Consider the following 26,063-nt stretch of genomic DNA (forward strand, 5'->3'; position numbering starts at 1 on the left):
TTAGGCTAAAGCACTGCATAGTGTCTTTCATGAAAAGCAATTTTCTTGTGCTTGATTTAATCAAAAGCCCAGTCTGAGTTTGAATATGACCAAAATATATCACATTTAAAGTTATATTACCTAAAAAGTGGGCTTTCAGAAGTTACAAATAGACAGTGCTGTCAGATTAACAGTTTTAATAGGCTGCACCTAATGTTAGAAATTAGATCCTTAGTGTGTTGAAAATGGACTGTTCAGAGATATCACACTGTGCTGCTACACCACTGCTGGGGTATGGGGAGTGTCTTTCAAACTCAAATGGATGGCGAGGCTGTTCCAAACAGAGACTACAGGCTACAAAGTGAGTTTTGAAAGCCTGTTATCTCAGCACCTGGCAAACCGGTGGTTGAGTCACTGGTATTGATCAACTTGGCTTTCAACCCCGTCTAGATATATTAGGGTTATTTTCTGCAATGGGACGATAAAAATCTCACTTACTGCCCTTTAAATGTGCTATAACTTCATATATTGTGTTGATTCTGCAGTCTTCCCTAGGCCCATCCATAAGGACCCTATAAATGCAGGCGATGTCCTAAGCTTTACATTCCTAGTAGCAGGTTTTACTGCAGCTGTAGCCAGTTAAAATGCAGAGCAGTGAGAGTTAGATAATCAAGAATGATGTGAAACACTTCAGTGAATTTCAGAGCTTGCTAGATAGACTTAAATGTTTCTGTAAGAGCGGTAAAGGCAGAATGCATCATTTTGGAGCATACTAGCATTTGAGGAGAACTGAAACATGTCTGCAGTAGTTCTATGAACAGTCATCTCCTGTCACCTCTGTAGGAAAAACAATTTTAAGTTGGAGACAATAAAAAGTAGAAGTTGTGGTGAAGCGAAAGGTAAAAAAAAAAAAAAAAAGAATGTGAAGATAGAGGGGAAGAAACCCAAGTGAGTCCAAGAATAAGGGAGGAAAAAAAATGAGAGCAAAAATGAGAGGGGTGCAAAAACCTTGGCAGTGTGTTCCAGCTGAATGGATGACTGACAATAGAATCATACAATGGAGGAAGGGGGGGGCACAGGTAAGAAAGTAGAGGAGACAGAATCGTAAAAGGTAGCTGAGAAGGGTAAAGAGAGGAGAAAAGACAATCATGAGTGAACAGAGGAAAAACGTGGAATGAAATGAGCGGAGAAGGGGTAGTGGAGGGAGATGAGAGACAGAGGTGTTATTCTAAAATGAGTTTGTTGCTCAGAGACGGCTGCTGACTGTCAGCTCCTTAAATGAGAACAACATTGGTTTGACAGCTCACTTACTAGCTTAACACAAAGCTGGCAGCATCAGCGGGCCTCTAGCTGCCACACTCATGGTAGACCCATAAGAATACATGATAGAGAATAATGTTCATATAATAAAGACAAGAAGTAGTTTCTCTGTAGTTTTGATGAGCGTGGGGTAAGAAGTGCTGCCTTAGCTGTATCAGCATGTCTTAGAAAAGAAGTGAAAGGTGTGCACTAAATCACACCACCAGCTTCAAATGCCATCAGCCCATTAAATGTTCAATCTCAGTTTTAATTACTTCCATAGGTGCCGTTGTGAACCTACTAGTAGGCCAGAAGGAGCGTGGTCATCCATTCTGACCATTCAGATAAACAGAAAGCATCCTAGTTTACAGATATGCTACCTCTTGCAGACATGTGAAAAAGTGCATGTAAATTCCTTAAACTGTAGCTTTCTAACATTCACCTCACATGGTGCATTTTAACCAAAACCGTGATCTTTTTCTAAGCCTAACCAGTTTTGGTGACTGAATTGAACCAAACAAAACTGTCCGTCCATCCATCCATCCATCCATCCCAACTGTCATAGGGTGAAAATAGGGATACACCCTGGACAGGTCACCAGTCCATCACTGGGCCAGCAAAGACAGAAGACAACCATTCCCTCTCTTATGTAGACCCATGGACAATTCAGAATCACCAATTAACCTAACAATCATGTCTTTGGACATGACTGGAAACCCACGCAGGCACAGAGGAACATGCAAACTCCAGTAACATTAAACCTAGGCTGTCTGTATTCCAATTACTCTGGGTAGGTGAGAGTGACATAGTGATTATGGCTGTCAGCCTTTAACTTGAGAGCTTAGTTCAAGCACCCATGGCAGCAAACAATCCACTGAAGCATTCTTAAATGCTAAAGCACCACAGGTGAAGGCCCGTAGAAGCAGTTTTTTGACCTGTATGCAGAAGGTAACAGGTGTGTAAGGGAACCAATAAAACATCAGATCACTTGCTGCATTATATTGTGCCTCTCTGTGACCTAGCTCAAAAACCAAGCCAAACTTGTCAGAATATATCACAAAGAGGTTTAAAAAAAAAAAAAAAAATCAGCTACAAACTGATGTGTCACATTTACTTTGTTGAGTTGTAAAAATCTCTTCATCGCTTCTGTGAGCAGGGCCAAGACTGAGTGCCAAGAGCAGAGAGTCTCAGCAGTATCAACCCAATCAGTAAAGTGCACTTGCACCTGACTGCACACTCCTTGTGTTTTTAGTAAAGAAAAGCTGTGAGTAGCTGAGACTGACCCACCACCACACATCAATACCCCACCTTGTAGATAGCCTGTTTCTTCAACCACAGACTACTAGAGTCATTTCAGATAGAAGAAATATTATTTCAGCACTGCTGGTGCATACTGCGTTTGCTTCTGAGCTAGATTCTTTGTGTCAACTTTAAAAAGAGGACCCCAGAAGTCTCACCAGTGACCTTGCTAGTCAAAGAATAAGCATTTTAACTGCCTCATTTTAGCAGCAGAGATGGCGTGCTGCTCTGCCTCACACTTACGCTCACTGCGTGCCATCCTTGAGACGCTGGGAAAACACACAGAACATGAAGTCCAACAGGCAACAAACACACCATAACATGGGAACTCCACAGAGAAAAAAAACGGACAGTGTTCAAATACAAGGCTGCCCTACAGTGAGGACCCATGATAATCATCGAGCTGTTATGATACCCTGGTAGTTAACAGTGGCTGCTTTTGCACGCAAACACTTTTTCATTACGATCGAAGCTGTTGTATCAACTGCTTACACTTAGTCTGATCAATGAGACGTGCAAAAAAATTGATCAATATTTTATGCATTTGTGTTCCTCAGCAGCTACTCCATCTTTGTGACACATGCTTGATCAGTTGGCAAAGAATATGTCCACATATAAGGAGGATAGAATACAGATTGGAGGGCAAGGACACCCTGAAAGCAGTACGGTTCAATTGTTTATACAATATAATTATTCAGTGGAACTACTCCTTTGAAACAATTCAAACTGCCATCTCTTTGGGCTTGTTTATTCTGACTGAAGTGTTTATATGGAGCATTTTGGTTGTGTTTGGCCTTATAATCAGAGTGGAAGGCCCCATGTAAACACAGATATTGCTTCTATATTGAAACCCAAGGGCTGGAGTGAGAGAGTGAGAGTTATTCACCCATGGGTCTTTGGTCTCTCAAGTAAAGTTTGCTAAGCTTAATTATTCCAATTAGGGCTTTCAGGGTTCAATGTCATACACATTGTCAACAAAATTTTCAATTAAGGACCATTAAGCCACAGTTGTGCTCATGAACTGAAACAGATTATCAAGCTGAACTATGATAAACAATGCACAGAAGTAAAGCAACCATTAACTATCATTAGCATACTGAGAAAGAAACTGGGGGAGAAAAATATCATCATTAATTGATGGGTGATTTACAAAGATTGAATGAATGCACTGCGAGTATGGCCTGAGTCTGACTGAGAAAAGTCAGAGTGACAGCTAGACTGAGAGAACTTCGACAATCAGAGAAGATGTTAGACTGACACCTGACATTAAACCACTACGTGTTTGTTATGAGAACATCATATATACACATGAAAACATACATTCCAAAGACAAATTTTCTTTGGAAAAAACCTTTGTTTTTATGTTGATTTCTATGCACTGAAAACTAAGGGCTTTAGAGGCTTCAGCTTTACTGGAGCTCACAGAGCACAACATAAAGAGAGATGCAATGAATCAAATAACCCGCATGTACCTTTGGTTTCTTTGGCAGAAGCCTTGATCAAGCCTAATCATGCTTGTCGCTCAAGGTATTATAATACTACAAAGAGACCAAAAAGATCAAAGACACATATCTCAAAATAAAATAATTCCTGCTGTTTAAAATCTGACCTCGAAAAACTGATTATACACCATTTGGAGAGTATTCAGTGACTGAATGTGTGGCAGTTGCTTCATTTGTAACTTGTGCTGTTTGCAATTGAAATTGCTTTTGAAATGAACTAATCAATAAGAAAAAGAAAGATGAGGGAGAGAGAGGATGAAAAAAAAAAAGACTCAGACAAAAAGTCAATACTTCGCAGGGGCCCCGAAAGCAAAACAGAAAGTAAAGCTAAAATACAGTTTTCTCAATAAGAATTTAGGTAAAACTTTTCTCTGCAAAAGCTTTCTTTTAAATTTTCTTTTCCAAGTGGATCCAGAAGATCTGATTTATTCTTTTAATACGGAGTAATATACCACTATGCTGCCCTCTCCAGTGACATTCACAAAAGTTTTGTTCAAATGTTTGTTACACTGTAACCCCAGACTCTGTGTGTATAACCGTAGCCTGCTAAAAGCTGTTGCTATTGTGTTTATCCCTCTGTGCCTGCCCAACCTTGAAGACTTTCTTTCATGTCCTTGTGTTCTGTAAGTCAGCTTTTTCTTTCTGACACAAGTGGAACAAACGTGGCTCACAGCCTAATGAGTTGGTCTGTCATCACAGAATCAGGGGTTGCTGTAAGTATTTTGCATATGCTAATCCCTCTAAGAGCCACCATTATTAGGATAAGGACACGTGGTCAGTATCCCACCATGACACCAATGTTTCCAAGTGGATAACAATAAGGCATTGAAACAACATTTTCGTCACAATAAATTACCATACCAGTCAGTGTGTAGAAAAAAAAATGTAAAAAGTGAAAATTAGACTCCTTTGCCACAACACACCTGCAGCAGCAGGAGAGTGGGACATTATACACTGCGTAGCTCACTAATCCATGATAGGATTAGAGGAACACCTCTTGGCACGTGCATAAAAAAAGTGAGATTTGACAGCATATTATCAGCTGTCTAGTATGCATAAAATGAGTTAGTCAGGGAAAACTAACATACATTGTGCAGATGGAAACGTCTGAAGAGGAATGGGAGAGACCCAAGATGCCACTGTGCAGCTGTTCGACAACTCCATCCCACTGAGGAGAGATGTGAATGAGATAAGGTGCTCGGGAAGTGAGCACAGACACCCTATGGAGGCTCTGTTCCTGCTGTAATGTAGGCTTGTCTGATAACTTCACACAGCCGGTGAGGCATACCGTGTGAGTGTACTTTGTGGTGGATGAACAGTTGGATTTGTTTGATGTTAGCCATGTGCAAAACATAATGAAAAACCAGTTTATGCTCTTAAGCATGTGGAGATGGGTCACCACAGGGGACAGAGGACACAACATGACGTCCGAGCTTCTGTCCATGCACCAGTGCTGGAAAGCACACCATTTTCCTGCATGATAGGCTGTAGTAGAAGGAGGTCTTGCCCCTGGGATAGTGGGTTCTAGTAAGTGGGTCAGGCACGTGAAGGAAATATTGTGTGAACAGGTCAGCTCCTGCAGAATGAACTCTGTAGACTCAGATGTCTTATGCAAGAGCATTTTATGAAGTTCAGCCCAGGACAAATTGTGTGATTCAATTCGTACATTATGTATGCAGCAGGTTTTAAAAGGGAGATGAGGCATGCTAACTATGCAATGTCTTTTTCTTGAAACTTTGAAAAGAGGAGCTCTGTAAGTCCTTGGTGTCTCAAACGAGATACTGACTTATTACCGTCTTACTCGTACACCTTAAGAGTAAGCCACCACCTGTGTATGACATCTGAGATCCCCTCACAAAGCCCAGACACAGGTCCTTGTTCAGACAGGGGTTCCTATCAGAAATCCTATCCATTGGCTTATCATCTCATAATGGGTTTCACAGTGTCCAACTGTGACAGTGTGTCTTTGTGATGAGGGAACTGCCACAACTCCACAACTAACAGCTGTACTATACTTAATTGCTCTGGGGCCACCTGAGTGACTGGCCTCCTGAATGCATGTTTAGAAGGAGGGCTAAGTGAAATTCAGTACAGTTTATGTGAGGAGAAAAAGGTTTCTTCCACTTCCCCCCTAAGACTGATATATTCATCTCTAGCTGAAGAGGAATGCATCTTTGTACACTGGTATGTGTGACACAGTACTCCCAAAGGGGAACCCCCTGATGATAGAACGTGGGATTTTTATGTATGACAAAATGACTGCAGTGAGGGAGGAACATTAAACATGCATCTTTGGTACTGTATTGGGTTGAGGTGCAGGCGACTAAAGCATCTCTAAATTTTCGTGATGTGGAGGACTCCCAAGGGGACAACCACAAAAATTTCAGGCATCAAGCCCAGCAGACTTACAACAGGTAGCACAGACGCCACTCTGTGGGGTGCAACAAATAACATCAGAGAGTTTAGCACTTCCAGTTTTGCTGGTTTAGTTCATGTGCACACCTAGATAAATGTTCAGCCACGTGGAAAGAAGAGAGCTCGTCTGCCAAATTATGATGAAATCCAGAATTCACCAGCATTGGACGAGTAAGCCTGTTAGAATTGGATCTCTCTCGTGGGATGGGTTGTCCTGATACACCGGGACCCAGATACCTTTCCTTCATGGTGGTTCTAACTAGCTATAGGAGAAACAGGTTGGGAGAGCAAAGGTACTGAAAGGTGCCTTTGGGGGCCCAGGAGCAGTACAGGCTGGAGTGTCTTAAAGTGAGCATCTCTGTGTTTTTGATGTTGAGATGTTATTTTACTCCAGAAGGTGAAGAGCTTTACACTTTTTGGTTCCTTGATTGTTTAACATAAATGGACTATGGCTCTCTCAAAGAGTGGTCTACACAGCCCAGTGGGGGATAAGGGACCATCCAGCATCTTCCATCTGATTTCTGGGAAAAAACTAAGACACAGAGATCCACATGGAATGCTGCATGACACTCATTGTCTGCTTTGCCATTCTGACAAGGAGGCTGAAACTGTGCTTAGGGTCAGGGGAGTTTGTATAGCCTTCATGATGTCCGGGGCTATCTCTGGGAAAAGAGCTTAGGGCTAAGCAGCCATGGCAGACACAGAAGAGGATAACATCACCTTGTTGTTTGCTCTGCAGCATCCTGAGCTACATATTTGTGTCTTCTGTTTTCTTGGGAAGTAGGACTGAAGCTAGGTTGTGCTTTAGCAAAAATTAACAGTAGAAAACCACTGTTCTGCTTCACTTGAGGCAGGACAGTGGAACTAGGGACCAATATACCAACTTTAAAGAGGGTCTCAGGATTCCTCATCACTAGGCTTGAATGATCCCAAAAGAGAACTGAGAAGGAGCCATTGGACTCTTGCCTGCTGTTTGGATCCTCCTCTACAGTAAGATGTCTGGGAATTCAAAGCCAAAGAAGGCCCGCCCTACCTCCTGTACGAGACTATTGTCAACCTAACTGCAGATACCTTCACTTACAGGTATAGTCTGGTGAAGCTGAGTAATGGTCCTAATGGTCTGGGAGCCAGTGCACAGAAGAAAACCAGTACTTCATCTAAGCCATTTGTTGATTGCTGAAGAAAAAAATGGAACAGAACTCACTCCTCTGTGCATGTAGATGCTGCAAGGACGCAAGAGGGCAAAGCAAAATATAAACAAATACCACAATAGCAACACCTTAAAGAAGGTGTAGTATCTAGAACTGAACTGGGCAGTAGCACCCTGGGCAAGCTGTCTAGTGGGTTATTAGAAGGACAAAAATAAATAAATAAATCACAGTCATTTATTATTAATGCATCTGATGCTGATTAATAAAAAAATAACTCCTGTGCAAAAACAACAACAAAGAGTAATAAAACATTACAGCAACAACTTGTTTTGTCTTATCCAAAGTCCAAAAATTTATGAGTGAATGCCAAAAAAGCAGAAATGGCCACTTGTGAAGCTTAAATCACACTGTTGACACAATATTTCACATTGCTGATTACTAAAGGACTGTGAAAATATTATTACTTTTATGCCACTGATTTGGCTCACTGGTTAGATTTTCTTTGCTAACTGTTCAATTCAATTCAATTCAATTCAATTCAATTCAATTCAATTCAATTTTATTTATATAGCGCCAAATCACAACAGTTGCCTCAAGGCACTTAAATAATAATTTTTCTGTCATTATAATTGTGTTTTCCTTCTCATTGCAGTTTTATGGTTGTGTAAGTGTGAGCACAGGCAAATCTCCTCAATTACTGACCTCCTTTTTATTATCAATGTTCACGTTAAATCTTAATTTTTATTGGCAGAATAAAAGGACAATTAGAGAGAGTTTTATTAAATGTATTTCATTGATCTTAGTGCCTAAATAGTAAAGACACTTTCAGCAATAGTTATACTCTCAAAAAGTGTTTTTTTGTTTTTTTTTAAAAAACCCCTGAGACAGCTGTAACAGAACGTTATAAGTACAGGACAAGGTAATATACCTTCATCTCACTTCTGCAGATTCTGTTTACAACCCCTCTGCTGGGACTAAAGTGTAAGATTTACATGAGCAAAGGCATTTTTAAAAGCTATTTATATGTGCCCTTCACTGGTGCAATTTAGTTTATCTCTATCATATACATTCCCAAAGAAAAAAAACCACTACACAATTCATTAAATTTCCCTTCAAGGTTTGCAATAAGCAAACATTCAGAAGTCAGTTCATCAAGAGTTTTTTAACTATTGTTGACAATTTTATTGTCATGAGAGCTGGGGATATAAAAGCTTGCCAGAATTCTGAAAGCATCACAAACAAACTGTTTATGTACCATATATAGTTTGCTTTGTATTTACTGGGACACTTAAATAGCACTTAAAATAACTTTTAGTCAAGGACTATTCTCATTTCTCAACTCAACACTTACTATAGTAGACTTTAACTTTTCATCTGGTTAGGATATGGAATAAACACATGAAGGAGGTATGGCTGTAATGGGAGCAAAGAAGAATATATGCACACATTGCTGGATTCTAGGCTGAAATAAAGGCTGCAACAATGATGTTATGGCTGCAAAATCAAAAAATAAATAAAGTTTATAGTTATTCTACAGTAATTGTTTTTGAAGTATTTTATTAAACAGATGGCAAACAGAAAAAGAATCACTTCTGGGGAAATTGTTATCCTGGATAGGCCCAAGTTACATCATGGCAAGTTACTCACAAGAAACCTAAATTTGACAACAGAGTGCTGAACCTTAACAAAGCCCTTTTATTATAATATAATATTTCCTGCTACAGCCAAATTATTATGTGGAGGAATACACATTTCCTTTCAAAATAAAAATAATAAATGGCCAACTCTGGACCTCCAAAAGTTCTAATCCCTACTTTCATATAAACCATGCCAAGAAATTACATGACACAGCCTAAGAAGATAACGTAATTTCTCCAGAGTGAAGCTAGCCTCTGGTGCTCGCCACAGCAATCCAACCCACGGCCTCTGAGGTGTGATTTATCTGTTTGTAGCAGTGATTTGTTGCTGTTGTGTACATCATTTGGCCCCTCAAACGTACCATACAACATGCACTGCCAAGGTCCCCACAGATATACAGCCCACCACGGCTCTATTTTTGAAGCAGTCAATGATTAGCCCTCGGGCCACTGATGAACAGTTGCCTACAGCCAGGTAATAAAACAACAATATAAATGTATCTTTGTGACCAAAACCAAACTTATATGGTAGATGTGGCTCTCCTTCTTCGACCCACATATGCCTAAATTGAGAAGAAAGATTTTAATGAAAGCCAAATTTATTGATTTAATAATAACAATCATGTAATTAATGTTCTCTGAACTGTTCCTCCTGTCATTGACTTTTCTTTTTTATTTTGTTGTACTCACTACACTCGCTCCACAAGATTTAAATGCTGCAGTCATAATCATAAACATAGAGGCACCTAATCCATCTTGGAATATTTATTTGCCCCCCAAAGACTCTCAGATTTTCACATCAATGCCTTCAGACAAACACAGACAAAAATAATATTTGCCAGGGAGAAGGTTTTGTTTTTTAAGTTCTTGCCCCTTCAGCACTTCAAACAACTTGTCAGAAGCTGTCAATTTAAATTAGTGGACTAGTCCTTTAAAGCACTCCCTTTTTTTTTGACTGGTAAATCTGCAGGCTGTCTCCAGCAATCACAGAGTATCACACATACTCATGCGTGTACACATTTGCACTCTATGTGTTCTACTGTGCTGACAAAAACTTCTAGACACACACACACACACACACACACACACACACACACACACACACACACACACACACACACACACACACACACACACACACACACACACACACACACACACACACAAACCAGTGCTTCACTTGAACTCTGGCAATGGCTTTTGCATTACAAACAAAATGGTTTAAAATGATGAAGCTGTAGCAGTCTGCCTTTTTTCTCTTCCTCCTCAAAGTGTCAAAGCAAATACATTCTTTTTCATCTCTCATATTACCTCCAGGGGCCTCCAGACAGCAAACACTCCTCAAGTATGCAGGAGACACACATTGATACACACACATAAAGTAAATACTCCTCAGAAGTAGTTGAAGCTCTCCTCAATTACACCAGCCAATCAATGACATCTTTATTTATCACTGCTATATTTTAATCATCTTGCTTATCTTAATGGCATGTGTAGTTATTAACATTTACCAACAGGAGGCAATGCAAATATGAAGCGCTTACTTGTAAAAGCAACTACACAGCTCAGAGACAGGTTGGTTAAAAGCAATTAAAAACATTAAAAAATCTAGACTCAGAAGAATAAGAATGTTAATGTCAACTAAAAGTACATTTTAGCAGTGCACAGTCCATAATGGATAAACAATAGAATAGAGTGAATTGTATAATTAGTTAAATGTATTTTGGAAACAAGACCACTGCTTCAATTTAAGAATACACATTGCATTTTTTGATTATGATTATTGTTATCTGCCCAGCAAACAGATTCCCAGTAAAGACATGGTTAACAAAGGGGGAGCAAATGAATTGAGGCTTTTATATCCCTGGTTTGTTTTAAAACCAGCATCAGGTTGGCTGTATAATATATGAATCTAGAGAGTAACAAGGTGGGGGGCTTTAAAACTGATTATTTTGAGGCACATTTCCAACTACTTCACTATGAGCGATTTGAAAGCAAGAGCAGCCTACCAGGGCACATGAGAACCAGCTTTAAGCAGAACTAGCCAAAGCCACGACAAACAACTTACACTGGGATAGAATCAAAACCTTTACACAGATCCTAATATAATATTTTTTTTTTCTAACACAAAGGCAGAAAAGCCTCCAGCTATAGCTATTATATTTATTCTGTCATGTCATGTCAAGAAATGAAATCTCAAAAAAGATGCAAAGAGAGGACAAAAAATAAAATCTTTACACTGGCACTATAGTCTCAGACACACGTGCTTGTACTTGAATCAGAGAAGGTTTTGCAGGCTTAACAGATGTTGGCTGGTTATATAATTCCTCCCACTGGCTCTAGTTGTTTTTGGCCAGCTTGTGCGTTGTCTACCCATATACTCTGTTACTGCTTTTGAAATCCCTTTCAGTAAATGAGATTCATACCAGTATAGCGGTGCACCGATATGAACAAAATCATGCCCATCTCATTTCTGTAGACAACGCAGCATGTGTCATTTGGTACGCTTAATAAACACTCAAGCTTGTATACTAGTTCCACAACATTTCCCCTCAGTATTTTGGATAGCTTCCATCACTCCACTCTGCACTGCTGCTGCCTACAGAGAATGTGATTGACTGCGTGATAAACAACCTCATCAGTTTTTGCTACTGACCAAAAAGAAAAAAATCTCCACTGCTACAGGTTTACATAAGCAAGACTACAGATGTGTTCAACAATGCTTTAACTATGAAAAAGGATGCAATCTACAATTTATTACTATTAACATTCCACTTTTATTGAAGTTTATTAGTTTCTGTAATGGTACCTGGTCGAGGTACTGCTGGGAAAATACACTCTTTTTTACATGCTTTTTTAGGTACATCTTGCTAGTCCTGAGTTGGACCTCCTTTTGCCCTGAGAACTGCCTTAATTCTTCTTGGCATAGATTCAACAAGGTGCTGGAAGCATTCCTCAGAGACTTTGATCTGTATGAACATGACAACATCACACAGTTGCTGCAGATTTGTCAGCTGCACACCTATGATATGAATCTCCTGTTCTACCACATCCCAAAGGTAATCAATCGGATTGAGCTGGTGACTGTCGAGGCCATTTCAGCACAGTGAACTCACTGTCATGTTCAATAAACCAGTTTGAGATGACTTGAACTTTGTGACATAGCAAGAAAATATCCCTGACATGCCTTCATGTTGTTTACTCCAAAATTTGACCCTACCACCCAAATGAATGTTGCAGCAGGAATCAAGACCCATCAGAATAGGCAACATTTTTCCAATCTTCTATTGTCCAGTTTTGGAGGAGAATCCATGCAAACTGGCACCTGGTGTGGTCTTCTGCTGCTTCAAGGTCCGACGTGTTGCGCATCTAGAAACACTCTTCTGCATACCTTGGCTGTAACGAGTGGTTATTTGAGATACTCTTGCCTTCCTATCAGCCCGAAGCAGTCTGGCCCGTTCTCCTCTGACCTCCGGCATCAACAGGGCATTTTTGCTGAGAGAACTGCTGCTCACTGGAAATTTTCTCTTTTTCAGACCACTCTCTAAACCCTAGAGATGGTTGTGTGAAAAAAATCTCAGCCGGTCAGCAGTTCATGTAATACTCAGACCAGCCGGTCTGGCACCATCAACCATCACTTAAATCACCTTACTTCTCCATTCTGTTGCTCGGTTTGAACTTCAGCAGATGATCTTGGCTATGTCTACATGCCTAAATGCACCAAGTTGCCGCAATGTGGTTGGCTGATCAGATATTTTTGTGAATAAGTAGTTGAACAAATTAATGAAAAATGTGGCCAGTGAGTGTATATAATCCAACTCAACTCAAATCCAAACACAAATCCAACCAATAGATGTGTCAAGTCTTCAGATTTGTTATGGCTGGCCTTCACAATGACTGAACATAATGAAACATTTCTTTCCATGGTGTTAAGACACTAATAAAATCATCATTGCAAAAAAACCCCAAAACAATTACACCTCTGTGATTGGATAAGTGGAAGAAGATGGATGGATGGATGATTTCTCTCTGGGTTTTCCTTTGAACCATGGGGACCAGCGTGAGTAAACAGTTTAAAACCAACTTCCCAGGAGTGTGACATTGCCTCCATAGCCTGTCAATTAATTCCTTGTTTATTTTAATAAACGCCATGTTAGGCAATATTCAAAAGTGTAACACTTCACCAGATATGAAGCAGACAGACAGGCCTGGACATTTACACGCTGTAAAGCTCACAGACTTTGGCCCACACACATAAGGTGTTTTAGTCACTTACTGCACACAAATCCACAAATAGGCAAAATGTCCTGACATGAGCCAACATGATTACAATGCAAGCAATACACGTGTGGCTTTCACAGACACAATTATTCATGCGTGACTGAACCTGCTGTCTGGAGGATACAGTTTACATCACTACATTGCATTAAAGATTACTGCAAAAGCTAACAAGGGCTCACAACATGAGTGGCACAATTGTTGAGAGCTAAGTGAATGACCTTTGTGTTGCAGCTGAAATTACCATGCTTCCTGGTATATAATCAATGCTGATCAGTGACATACTTTGAACCAACAAAGCCCTGACTTTGTGCTACAGCAACAAGATACAAAACCAGAATCAGCATGGCTATGTCTGCACTGGACCTTTGTCCACTTATTTGTGAGGCTGGGGTAGTCACACTTGCTTATTCTCATGCTGAGCCTCAGCTAACTGCACAGAAGTTGGGAAAGTGCCACTGCACTCTTCTAGCAGTTTTGTCTGCCACCTTGTTAGTGTCTGGCCTACAGAGGATGTTCTTCAAGCACTGTACAAGGGCAAATTTTATGGTAGTAGCCATTTTTTCTTAAATTAATCTGGAGAAGCAATAAAAAAAAACTTACTGAACCTCTCCACAAGTAGGAATATATATATATATATATATATATATATATATATATATATAAACTCTTCCCAAAGTCTATATCTAAGCCTAATAATAAAAACAAAGTGAGATGAATGTATGAAACAAAACTGCTCCACCATGTGATATATGTATTTTAAAAAGACAAAACAAAACAAATAAAATGCAGTTAACGATGCCGGCTACTATTTACTCTTAAGACTCTTACCTCTGGGAGAAAATGTCCCTGTAGGGGCTGCCATGCTGCATGGCGATACCATATCCACGGTCTGGTGCGTTGTTGCTGACGGTGTAGAAGGAGCAATCCTCATCATTATTAGCAACATACTCCAGCACTGCTGCATCCCACACAAAACCAAACCGGCCATACTTCACCTGAAAGACATTTGCAAGGTGGTTAACAATGTTCAGAAAGGTGCATCTTCACCGGAGGTCATGCAGAACACATCTCAGAACATTCAGCACTTGAGTTATTGAGATGATTTTCTGAGATCCCAGAATGGCTCACAGGTTGAAAATTGATCTATTTAAAGATATTTATGGGGTGACTCGTGTTATAGCATGTTAGGCAGAAAAGGCCTTAAGGGACTAATTCACCCCAGCACTGAGATTTCATAACCACAGTCTATCAGCAGTTTTAGTTCAAAAATGTTGTGTTGAGCCAAGATTACACTCTTTGCCCGTCGTGGGACGGCAAACTTCATAGCACAGCACAGCAATTTTACTGTTCAGCATTCCCCCTTGACTGTAGATTCATGTAGTCTTTTGGCTCATCTTCGTTGCACCCTGCACTGGTGTGTGTTGGACCTGTTTTTCATTTTCATGTCCTTGTTGTGTATGTGCATGGTCAAACTGTGGGTATGCGTGAGGTAGCAGCTTGTGTGTGAGGAATTGGAAATGGACTCAAGGTGAAAATCACAGCTTGTTTCACAGTAAAAGCCAAGATGCCTGTTGTTAACATAGCTTCTAGTTAATATTCAGCAAATCTACAGGATATTTTCTCAAGAAAATGAAAACTGGAGAATAAACAACCAGATTAAGACATCCACATCCTAACACCTCCTGACAATTCACTCAAATAGCCTTGGGTGACAACAGACACACAGCCACACATGCACACACTTTTCCTCTAATACATTATTTTGGATCTGGTGTGTCATTAACTTTAATGGAGATTTATAAAATTTTCAAACCCCTCTGTCTTTGTGTGTGTGAGTGTGTCACCTCACTTGGCCTATGTGAGATGACTAATGTCTGAGAACTGACAAGACCTTGTGATTGGGTAATTTCACAGCCTGTAGCCCTCTGCAGTGTGTACATGTGTGTGTTTGGGTGTGTGTGTACGTATGTGCATTCAATAATTCACCGCAGGGCATCAGAATAGCAAATTCAGCTCTTTACAACCTTAAAAAGAGAGGAAAGAGTACTTTATTACTTTGAAGAATAATTTAATGGCTTTTCATTATTACTTTTGAATTGAAAAGATTATGGGCTTTGTGCTACGTAAATTAGTAAAAAAAAAAAAAAATCTGTTTCAACAGCTTAAAATCGAACATTAAGGGCACTTTCTCCCTATGTTTGGGTAAAAATGGCTCAAATGAATTAAGTGCAATATATGCAGAGTGACCTCTGATGTCTAATCAACCAAAGCTCTGCTAATCTAACATTGTCATTGCCCTTTGTGTGATTTCACAGAATTTTGAGTGTAAAGATCCCAACAATGAGTCAAAAAAGTGTCAGTAACATACCGTGATGATGTCATTTGTAATTTTTCCTAACATTTAAAGTTTTAGCTTGCATATTTGCATGTAAATGGTGCCTGTAAGGGAAAGAATACAAGCAAACAAATAGGATGGATTTAAAAGCCCTAAGTGTTGATGAAATTAAGACAGAGTGGAATTAATGTGTTCGCTTCGAGTCATAAGCCATTTTGGAATAACAAAAACAGAGCAAAGAACAAAAAACATGAATGGAATTGTATAAAACTGAATCAGTAAAAAGGCAGCAAGAGATGGAGAAAATGAGTGAAAGCCAAGAGAGCAATGCACATTAGCCTGTGGTCTGAATGACTAGTTGCAAGAGAAAAGGTGAGCAAAAGTTTAAAATATCAGGCTTCAACTTTTAGTGACAAAAGCGTTTCCTATGGTTTCTTTCTTTTTCCTTTTTAAATGAATTACACATTGAGTAATACACACAAAACTATTCAATAGTGCTTCCACAAGAAAAATGTCATCTGGCTATGCTTGAGTGTGGTGACTATTCTTAATTTTTTTTTCCCATTGTGTATTTTAGTCTAAGTTTAGTTATTTTTTATGGTCTGGTGAAATAAAGAAAAAAATCAGCAGCGTCCGGCATTCGTTTTGTAACATTTAACCAAACCCTTGTGCTTGTGGTACAGTAATAACAATGCTTGTATTCTTCTCAACCAGAGGGACAGCCTCAGAGCCGTGTTAGAATGTGACCTCCAGTCTTTGGTGTCAAACCCTTTGACTTTCAGTATCAAGCGACCTGCCTGAGATTCTGGTGCAAATCCTAAATGCTGTGCTTTGCTATATAATAAAAAACAAGAATAACTGAGAACATCTGTTACCACAACTTAATTGGAAAAAAAGATTTAGCATTAATATCAACATAATTTCTAGGAGACAGGGTTGAACATATTTGTGATCAAAATGTTCATCCATCAGCATGCATCAATACAGAACCAGGTTACTTGGCTTACTGAGTTAAGAATGAAACATTGTGAAAATGTAAAAACCGATAAAAGGCTTTAGGGAAAACTGGACTCCGCAACAGGGTAGCAGCTTAGTGCATTTAGGCATCTAAACATGGTCAAGATGACCTTTAAACTGAGCATCAAAATGGAGTAAAAGGTGATTTAAGTGACTCTGAATATGACATGGTTCGTAGTACCAGGCAGTATTGTCTGAGTATTTCCAAAATTGCTTAACTACTACTAACATATCTATGGTTTCAAGGAATGCAACTACAACTCCAATAACCACTTGTTACAGCCACGATATGCAGCAGCAGAAGACCAGACTGGGTGTCACTTCAGATAAAAACAGGAAGATGAGGCTACAATTCACAAAAATTCTATCAAACTTGGACAAAAGAGGACTGGACAATGTTGCCTGGTTTGAGGCGGATGGTGGGGTCAGAATCTGACATAAACTCTAGCATAAAAACATACAACCATAGATCCTGCCTTGTATCAATAGTTCAGGCTGGTTGTGGTGGTATAATGGTGTGGGGGATACTTTCTTGGCACACCTTAGTACCAACTGAGCATCATTTAAACACAGCGTACCTCAGTACCTGAGTATGGTTGCGGATGATGTCCATCCCTTTATGGACCCCCCTCCAATAGCAAACTTCAATCAAATGTAGAACTTTTTTTTTTTTTAGAGGATCTCCAGGATCTCTTAAATGAATACAATCCACCAGTGTGCCATGTTCACAGTGTATTTTTGGTGCTAAATAACAGCTTAAGTAGCGTTTTAGGGTTTCATAAACCTCCCATTATCATACAAATGGGGGGCGGCTGGGGAGTGGGGATTAGTTATTGCCCTTGCTGCCAATTCTTAGACTACATTGAGAGAAATCTTTGGTGCTTTCATTTGAAGGTCTACTTGTTCATTTCCTCTAAAATCTTCAGATTATGCATATGGTAATAACCATGCTTGCATTTTTCAAGTGAACTCTTCATTAAATGTGTTAAGACTTAGGTCCTAACCTTCTGGAAATTGTTTGCAATGTGAGTTTAAGTTATTGTGCTCTTGCAGTTTGTAATTAATATGCAAGTGATACTTATCTCATGCAACACTAACTGCTGCATCTAATAGCCAACCCACACACACTGTACGGATGCACTCCTTCCTCTGTTCCAGGTACAGGGTTGTGTCTCTACTTGGGCCAAGGTAATTAAATCATAAGCTACTTTTCCCAGAAACACTGACACTTTGGAAACAATCACAGTCACACACATACACCAAAACAAACACACTTACAAGCATGCACAATCACACCCAAACACAGACAAAAGCCACATAATCACATGGACACACACTATCAACAACCAATGAATTCTAATCACTGCATTGGGCTGTGTTTTTCTTTCTCATAAATGCGACATGGACAACTCAGTAAGATCCATAATCACTAAATTAAAGTCATTGCAGCACCTCTCTTCTTTCTGCTTCCTCTTTTTTTCTATGACTCATGCCACTTTTTAATTTCTATCCCTCCTTCCTGGGGAGGAGAAAAAAAAATGAAACCAATCCTGTTCCTCTTTCATTGTTTATAGGCTATGTGCCTTGTTTATCAGTTTTAACGGGGTTTAGAGATGGTGGAGCTCATTTAATGAAGCCATAACACCACTGAACCATGAGCCAGAGCTGTTTCCTAGCAGCTCTGATTTGTGTTTTCACCCAAGCACGGGAGAAGAAAACATGAAACAGGGAATACTTAAATCGAAACTAATTAATCATTTTTTTTGCTTCATTATTTGTTATTACTAAATTCAAAATGATGGCAGCAAAATTATCTACTGGGTTGTGATCAGAATGTTAACATGTTATATAACATAATTTTATGTAACCACAGTCTGTGTAGAGGAGTGCCCCTGCAACTATGTTGCAACAGAAAGAAGAAGTGGGTACATCTTACATTATACTAAAAAAGAAAAGAAAACCCAAAAAACAAAACAAAACTGTGACATGAGAAAATGTAGGACAGGTCAAGTTAACGACCCAAACAGATCCAAAATGCTATTTTAGAAAGAAAGAATGCCAGATTTATTAGCCTGGAATCATTGGCTGGTAACTTCAAAGCCCTGGAAAAGTAAAGCTTCACAACATTTGAGCATATAAATGGGTCTTATCTTCAAAAAAGAAAAAAAAAAGAAGACTGACTACAAAGTCCACTAACTTTCCTTAACTTGCCTAACCTTAAATACCCTGACAGCCTAATTTCCATTGTAACAGTGTTTTCCACACATAACAAGGTACCTTGAGTTTAAAGAGAATTATAAGAAATGCAATTAAAAGTATTTCCTTCAAAAAATATCCCAAGCCCAAATAAATTTATGGTACACACTATAAAAGTAAGTCGGAGGACACATGACGGGACTGAGTGTGTTCATAGTTTAAATAAATAAAAAAGAAAAAAAGACTAATCAACAGTTCATTTAAATTAATATATATAAGTAAGTGCTGCTTATAAAGCCTGAGTTTCCAAACAGTACACGAAACCCCCCTTCTCCCTACATAAGACATATGAAGAAAAACATAGGAATAAACAAAAGGCTGAACTTTGAACTCTGAGGGCCATTCAAATGAAAAGTGGCCACCTACACATACTCCTTGGGGTGACCTCACACATATTCTGACTTATAAAACTCTCTCTAGACGGTACATTGCAATTATATTACAGAACTGGCCCCATGTGCGTGTGTCTCAGCAGTTTTCAAGAGGTCTTTCTATCTCATCCATGGTTCAAACAGTTTGGCTTCAGAGTCTAGGCATGCTGAAACTTCAAAACGCCCAAACTACTCCAGGGTCCACTCTCTTTTTCTCTGTCAGATATATATTTTTTCTGTCTCTCTCCCTCTCTGCTCCCTCCCTCAGAAAGATCCCTTGAAGGGCACCCAGCATGCAAAGGAATACCAGATTCTTCATTTCGCTCAAAGTTTAAAGTATACCCAAAACTATCTTTTGCCTCATCCATAAATTACATCTTAGATTATAAACACTTTTTATAGTGGCACATAACAAATCATCCCCTAGTGTGAAATTAGTTTCTTAAATGATCACCACTTAGCCTTTAAGCAATGGATGTGAAATGTTTTACACATGGGAGGCTCTGTGCTTTGTTCTTTCCAGGGAGAGCACACTGACAAAGTTGCAACAAAACAGTAAAAACTTGAGCAGAAAAGTCACGGCTGTAATCCTAATTCCTAATTTTTATTCATGCATTTTTTTCAGTATTGAGCATTGTGATATCCACATGGATTTGATACAGCATATCCCCACAGCAGACAACACAGTTATATCCTTGTTTCTTTTCTTTCTTTTTTTGTTTCTGCTACTCTCCTAGTGCATTAATCAGCTTTCAACAAAAATGGATCTGCTAGTAAATGCGAGTAAATCTACAGACCACATCTACTTATATCTGTGCCACTGACCAGTGACAAGTCAACTTAATGGTGATGGAATGTCAGGGAATACAGAGACAAAAAAACACAACAAAACAAACAAACAACAACAAAAAGCTACATTTACTAAGTAATCAACAACTTCCGAATCACTGGACATAAAAAGCATAAAAATCACCAGCAAAACCTGATTGAAATAGTCTATTATCCCTTCTTGTGAAGTTCTACAAACCTGGCAGTGTTCCTAAATCTGGGACCACTCCCTGGCAGTGTCACGATACTGGGTCTGTGACCCAGCATTTTCAGTTTTGTGGACTTTCTAATTTTATTATTTAATATCTCTGATTCTTAGTTTGTGATGTTTTTTTTATTTTCAGTTTGGGTTTTGTACCTCTTTAGTTACTGGTTGGGTTTTTACTTGTAGCCTCAGACCTTCTTAGTTTAGTTACTTGAGTTATGTTCTTGGTCACTGCTTATTGCATTCCTAGAGTCCCTGTGTTATCTGGTGGTCAAATCTGCATTTGTATCATGTCTAGTCACTTCCTGTTTTGTTTTATCAGTCTTGTCTCATGTACATTATGTTCAGTAACCTCCATCATATTTTGATTTCACTTCATAGGAATGAGTGAACATTAAAAAGATTACCTAGCTCAGAAATTACATCATTAAGCTTTGTATTTTACAGTCAGATCTCTCATCTTTACTCATAACTGCAACCAACTCTGAACTGTCTCCTAACAGCCTAGACTCACTGCATACTTCTGCATATGTCTTTTTGCATCACTCTCCTTTGACGCTGATTTGTTTGATTTTGAGAAATGTGAGAGTGGCTGATGGAAGACAGACTCTGACAGAAAAAAGGCAACAGCCCAGAAACAAACTTAGATTTACTTGCAGTACATCTCAGACCAAAAGGACCAAAGATCTAACACTTCTTCCAATTTCTAAACTTTATGGATAGTCTCTGACCCTCTCACAGATGCCTCAGTCACACCAAAATTTGTTCCTTGGTCAGAAGTCTGTGTTTCACATGTCTATATGCAAAGGTGGTCAGAAATATTCACTTCTGATTACCCTCTTCCTTTGTTTTGCTCAGTTCAATATGATTGATCTTTGACTGCTGAAATTACAAGGCTTTCTACTATTGAGTCAGTATGAGAGAGTAGGTAGAACTGATCTTTCATTCACAAAATACTGCTGACTGGTTCTATATGGTTCTATATGGTGGAATAATACATGCAATGGATAGGAAAGAATTTTGTGTTTCTGTAGTGTAAGGACAATGACAGAGAATAATAACAGTGTCTGATAAAATGCATTTTGTATCACAGCTCTGTTGACTACTCTTATTGGCTTGTGATCCATACAGGTTATGCTTGCAACCTTATCGTCCTGCTTTCATCCATATCACGTGAGTACATTTCACCAGATGGATTTTGGTCAGACTGCGGCATAACACTCTTACACTCAAACCACATCCTCACAGCCAGTTCTGTCTCACTCTGTCTTGTTTTACTTGCATCCCACATGCTCTGTACTGCCTTTGTTTGGGCTCAGAGAGCATTACAATGAGAGGCTGCTCCCCAGCCAAATTTTCCCCCCAGTTTGCACTAGCTGGCTTCTTGTAGATACGTTAAGATCTGAATAAGATAGGCAAATCAATCAGGGCACCGATAAGAGAGACAACACCTCCCCCTCTATGCATCTTACTGCATAAATATGCATGAGGAAGGTTATTTCAGGACAGGTTCCCTTGAAAAGTATGAGGTGATATAATAATTCTACAGTTGCTTTTTGGCTACAGTTTTTTTAAGCATTAAGATCACAGCTTTTGTACAGTACACTAAAAAAATGGGGAAAAGGTGCAGAAATTAATTGAAGCATGTGTAGATATACATAAAAATACGGTATATAAGGAAAGAACAGTTTTCTAACAAACTTGGAAGTCAGTATTTGGTGTGACCAACTTTATTCTTCAACACAGCCTGAACTCTTTTAGGCAAGCTTTCTTCTAATTTCTTTGAGTAGTCTTCAGGGATATTTCTCCGGGCTTCTTGAAGAACTTTCCAAAGCTCTTCTTTGGATGCTGGCTTCCTTTTGTTCCATCCTCTGTCAAGATGATCCCACACTGCTTTAATAATGATGAGGTCCGGCCTCTGGAGAAGCCAGTCCATGACTGATAGCGTTTCATTGTGTGTTCTTCTATCCAGGTATACTTTTGCTGTATTGTCATGCTGAAAAATAAAGATGGTTTCCAGATAGTATTGCATGGTGGATCAAAATCTGACAGTACTTTTCTGTGTTCATAATTCCATCACTTTTGGCAAGATCTCCAACACCACTGGCTGATGCAGCCCCAAACCACAACAGAGCTTCCACCATGTTTTACAGACGGCTGTAGACAGTCAGTTAGACCTCTCTCCTGACCTCCTCCATACATAATGACAAAAGTTTGAACCAAAAATGTCAAATTTGGATTCATCACACCATGCGACCTGTTTCCACTGATTTTCAATCAGTTCTTGTGTAATTTGGTATGCCTCAGTATTTTCTCCCCAGTAACAAAGTACTTGAAGATATTATTTACAATGATTTTTTGTGTATACACAGCACTGGTTCATCCCTTGAGTTAGCAAACATATATATCAATTCCCCATTCCCCCTACGGGTGATCTTTGTTCTAACTTGGGTCCTGTACCAGAGGCCTGGGAGCTTCAGGGTCCTGCACAGTATCTTAGCTGTTCCTAGGACTGCACTCTTCTGAACAGAGAGCTCAAATGTCGTTGATTGTCCTGATTACACGGAGACCACTGTTGCCTTCACCTTCCACATCTTTTCTAGTTCTTCTCGCAGCCCTTGGTATTTCTTTAGCTTCTCATGTTCCTTCTTCCTGGCACAGCTGTATATGACAGAGAACATCTGGTTTATTCTCCTGGTTTCTGTGTCTCTGGTACACTTCTTCAAGTGGTTAGCCAAGTCTGTGAGCCTTTGCTTGGCAGTTTCCAAGGCTTCAGGTAAGGACAGATCTGATAGCTGGCTAACTGTCGTGCTGCCTTGATCTTGGCCTCTAGCCTTCTTTTCCATGGAAGGTACTGCTCCTTGTGGCTGTCATTCATCTTATAGCCAAGCATCTCAAGGATCCTTGTTACTGTGGTATAGATCAGTTGGTTGGGTTCAGTAATGGCTTCAGTAGGGACTCTCCAAAGTGCTGCATTCACATCTTCTAGTAGACTTTCAGAGTGTACTTCACGTAGCCTTGTTTATCAGCCATGGCGGGTCCAGGTTTCCAGCTTTGCCATGATCTTCTCTCTCAGGTCGGCTGCTCTTGAATTCAAAGTACAAGTTAAATAGTCTGCTGGAACAAGGATAAAACATACACACACAGCGGGTAAAATAAGTATTGAACACATCACCAATTTTCTAAGTAAATACATTTTTAAAGGTGCTATTGAAATGACAGCGACAGGCTGGAGACCTGTACAGGGTGTACTCTGTACAGGTCTGTACAGGGTGTACCCTGCCTCTCGCCCTATGTCAGCTGGGATAGGGTCCACCCCCCCCGCGACCCTGAAAAGGATAAGCGGAAGTGAATGGATGGATGGATGGCTATTGAAATGAAATTCTCACCAGAACAACCCATCCAATCCACACAAGATATTAAACCACAAATGTCCATAAATTAAGTTATGTATAATAATGAGAAATAACACAGGGAAAAAGTTTTGAACACGCTTACTGAAATGTATTTATTACTTTGTACAAAAGGCTTTGTTGGTGATGACAGCTTCAAGACACCTCCTGTATGGTGAAACTAGTCGCATGCATTGCTCAGGGGTGTTTTGGCCCATTTTTCCACACAAACACTCTTCAAATCCTGAAGTTTCCATTGGCTCCTATGAACTCTGAGCTTTAGTTCCTTCCATAGATTTTCAATTGGATTCAGGTCAGGTGATTGGCTGGGCCATTCTAGCAGCTTTATTTTCTTTCTCTGAAACCAACTGAGAGTTTCCTTGGCTGTGTGTCTGGGATCATTGACTTGCTGAAATGTCCACCATGAAGCATGCCAGTGCTGTATGTTCCCATCTCCAAACTTCACTGTTGGTATGGGGTTTCTGTGGTGATATGCAGTGACTTTTGAACTCCAAAGATAGTGTGTATTATGGCATCCAAAGAGTTCAATTTAGGCCTCATCTGACCAGGCTATATCCTCCCAGTATTTAACAAATTTGTCTAAATGTTGTTCAGCAAATGTTAAACACACTTCAACATGCTTTTTCTTCAGCAAGGGAGTCTTGCATGGTGAATGTGCATATAGGTCATGGCGGTTGAGTGGATTACTTATTGTTTTCTTGTAAAATAACTGTACCTGCTGATTCCAGGTCTTTCTGTAGCACTCCACAAGTGGCCCTTGGCTCTTGGACAACTCTTCTGATAATTCTTTTCACTCCTCTGTCTGAAATCTTTCAGGGAGCACCTGGTCATGGCTGGTTTATGGTGAAATGATGTTCATTCCACTTCAGGATTAAGGCCCCAACAGGGCCCACTGGAACGTTCAGTAGTCTAGAAATTCTTCTGTAACCAATGCCATCAGCATCAGACCTTCAGAACCTTGTTGTGAAGGTCTTGAGAGAGCTCACTGGTTTTACCCATCATGAGACATTGTATGACACCTTGGTGATGAAACACCTTTTTACAGGCCATCAGTTCGGCTTGAACCAGCTGATATTAATTTGCATTAAATATACATACATACATACATACAGGCAGACAGACAGACAGACAGGGTTTCAGGTGCTAAAAGGGTGGCTCCAATTCCTCATGAGGTGTTTCGTCCGACTGCCCGCTCTAGTGTCAACAGTTGCCTTCATCCTTAGAGACACAATATGACAACTTCTTCACTCCCTCTCCTCTCTTTGTTTTCTCTGTTGTTTAATTACCATCAGCTGTCATTAGTCGTCTTTGTTTCTCCAGGAAGAGGGAATGAAAGAAAAGAGAGAAATTAATCGCCTATTGCCACGCTCTATGAAAATCTTTGCTCAGACCCCGTTAAGCCGATGAGAGATGTGATACTAGAAGAGAGAAGTAATTGGAGACAGATGTTGGAGAGACGGATCATCCGAGACGGATCAGTGAGCCAAAACTAAGATGCCAGCCTTAATAGGATCTGGCAGAAAAAATTATTTCTCTCTGTTTCCTTTTCATCTTCCCTTTGCTCAACAGTATATTTCATAATGAAGTCTTATGTTATATTTGCTTGGCTTTACGAAGTATGAATCATTCTTTTGGGTGTTGTCTTTTGCAGTTTTTTTTCCCCAGCATTCTAGGATGCCCAGATGATGTGAATTAGTGACAAATATCATGAGGGGTTTATTTACTTCCTGGGTTACGCCTACATGTATACCCTGTTGCTGGGCAATGCAGCACACAATATTGGGACCTAAACAGCCCAACCACACAGAGCTTGACAAGTAGCTAATTTAGAGAATTACACTTGCTCTATTCTGCACACATACCTAGAGTGGTCTAATTATAGATTTTAAAAATATTGAATAAGCTGTTCTTTTGTTGTATTTTAGTCATATTTCAAGATATTACTTACTCTGACAATGAAGAAAAAACAAAAAAAACAAGATAGTATATCACAGGAGCAGAATCAAAGGAGACAAAATTGTAGTTGTACTAGGCCAGCTTGCGCTACACTACGGTGTAAATTTCAATGAAGAATA

The 26,063-nt window shown here is 39.6% G+C and overlaps 1 protein-coding gene across 1 annotated transcript in view; it reads right to left on the bottom strand.

The window, feature by feature from the left end:
* The window catches only part of grid2 (glutamate receptor, ionotropic, delta 2), a 540,691-nt gene that overhangs the window by 24,205 nt on the left and 490,423 nt on the right, over positions 1–26,063 (bottom strand). Inside the window, exon 14 of the mRNA XM_030736912.1 lies at positions 14,392–14,558. Within this exon, the coding sequence (XP_030592772.1) occupies positions 14,392–14,558 (167 nt within the window). The remainder of the gene's footprint in view (positions 1–14,391; positions 14,559–26,063) is intronic.

This window comes from Archocentrus centrarchus, chromosome 9, assembly GCF_007364275.1.
Source record: "Archocentrus centrarchus isolate MPI-CPG fArcCen1 chromosome 9, fArcCen1, whole genome shotgun sequence".
NCBI classification, from domain to species: domain Eukaryota; kingdom Metazoa; phylum Chordata; class Actinopteri; order Cichliformes; family Cichlidae; genus Archocentrus; species Archocentrus centrarchus.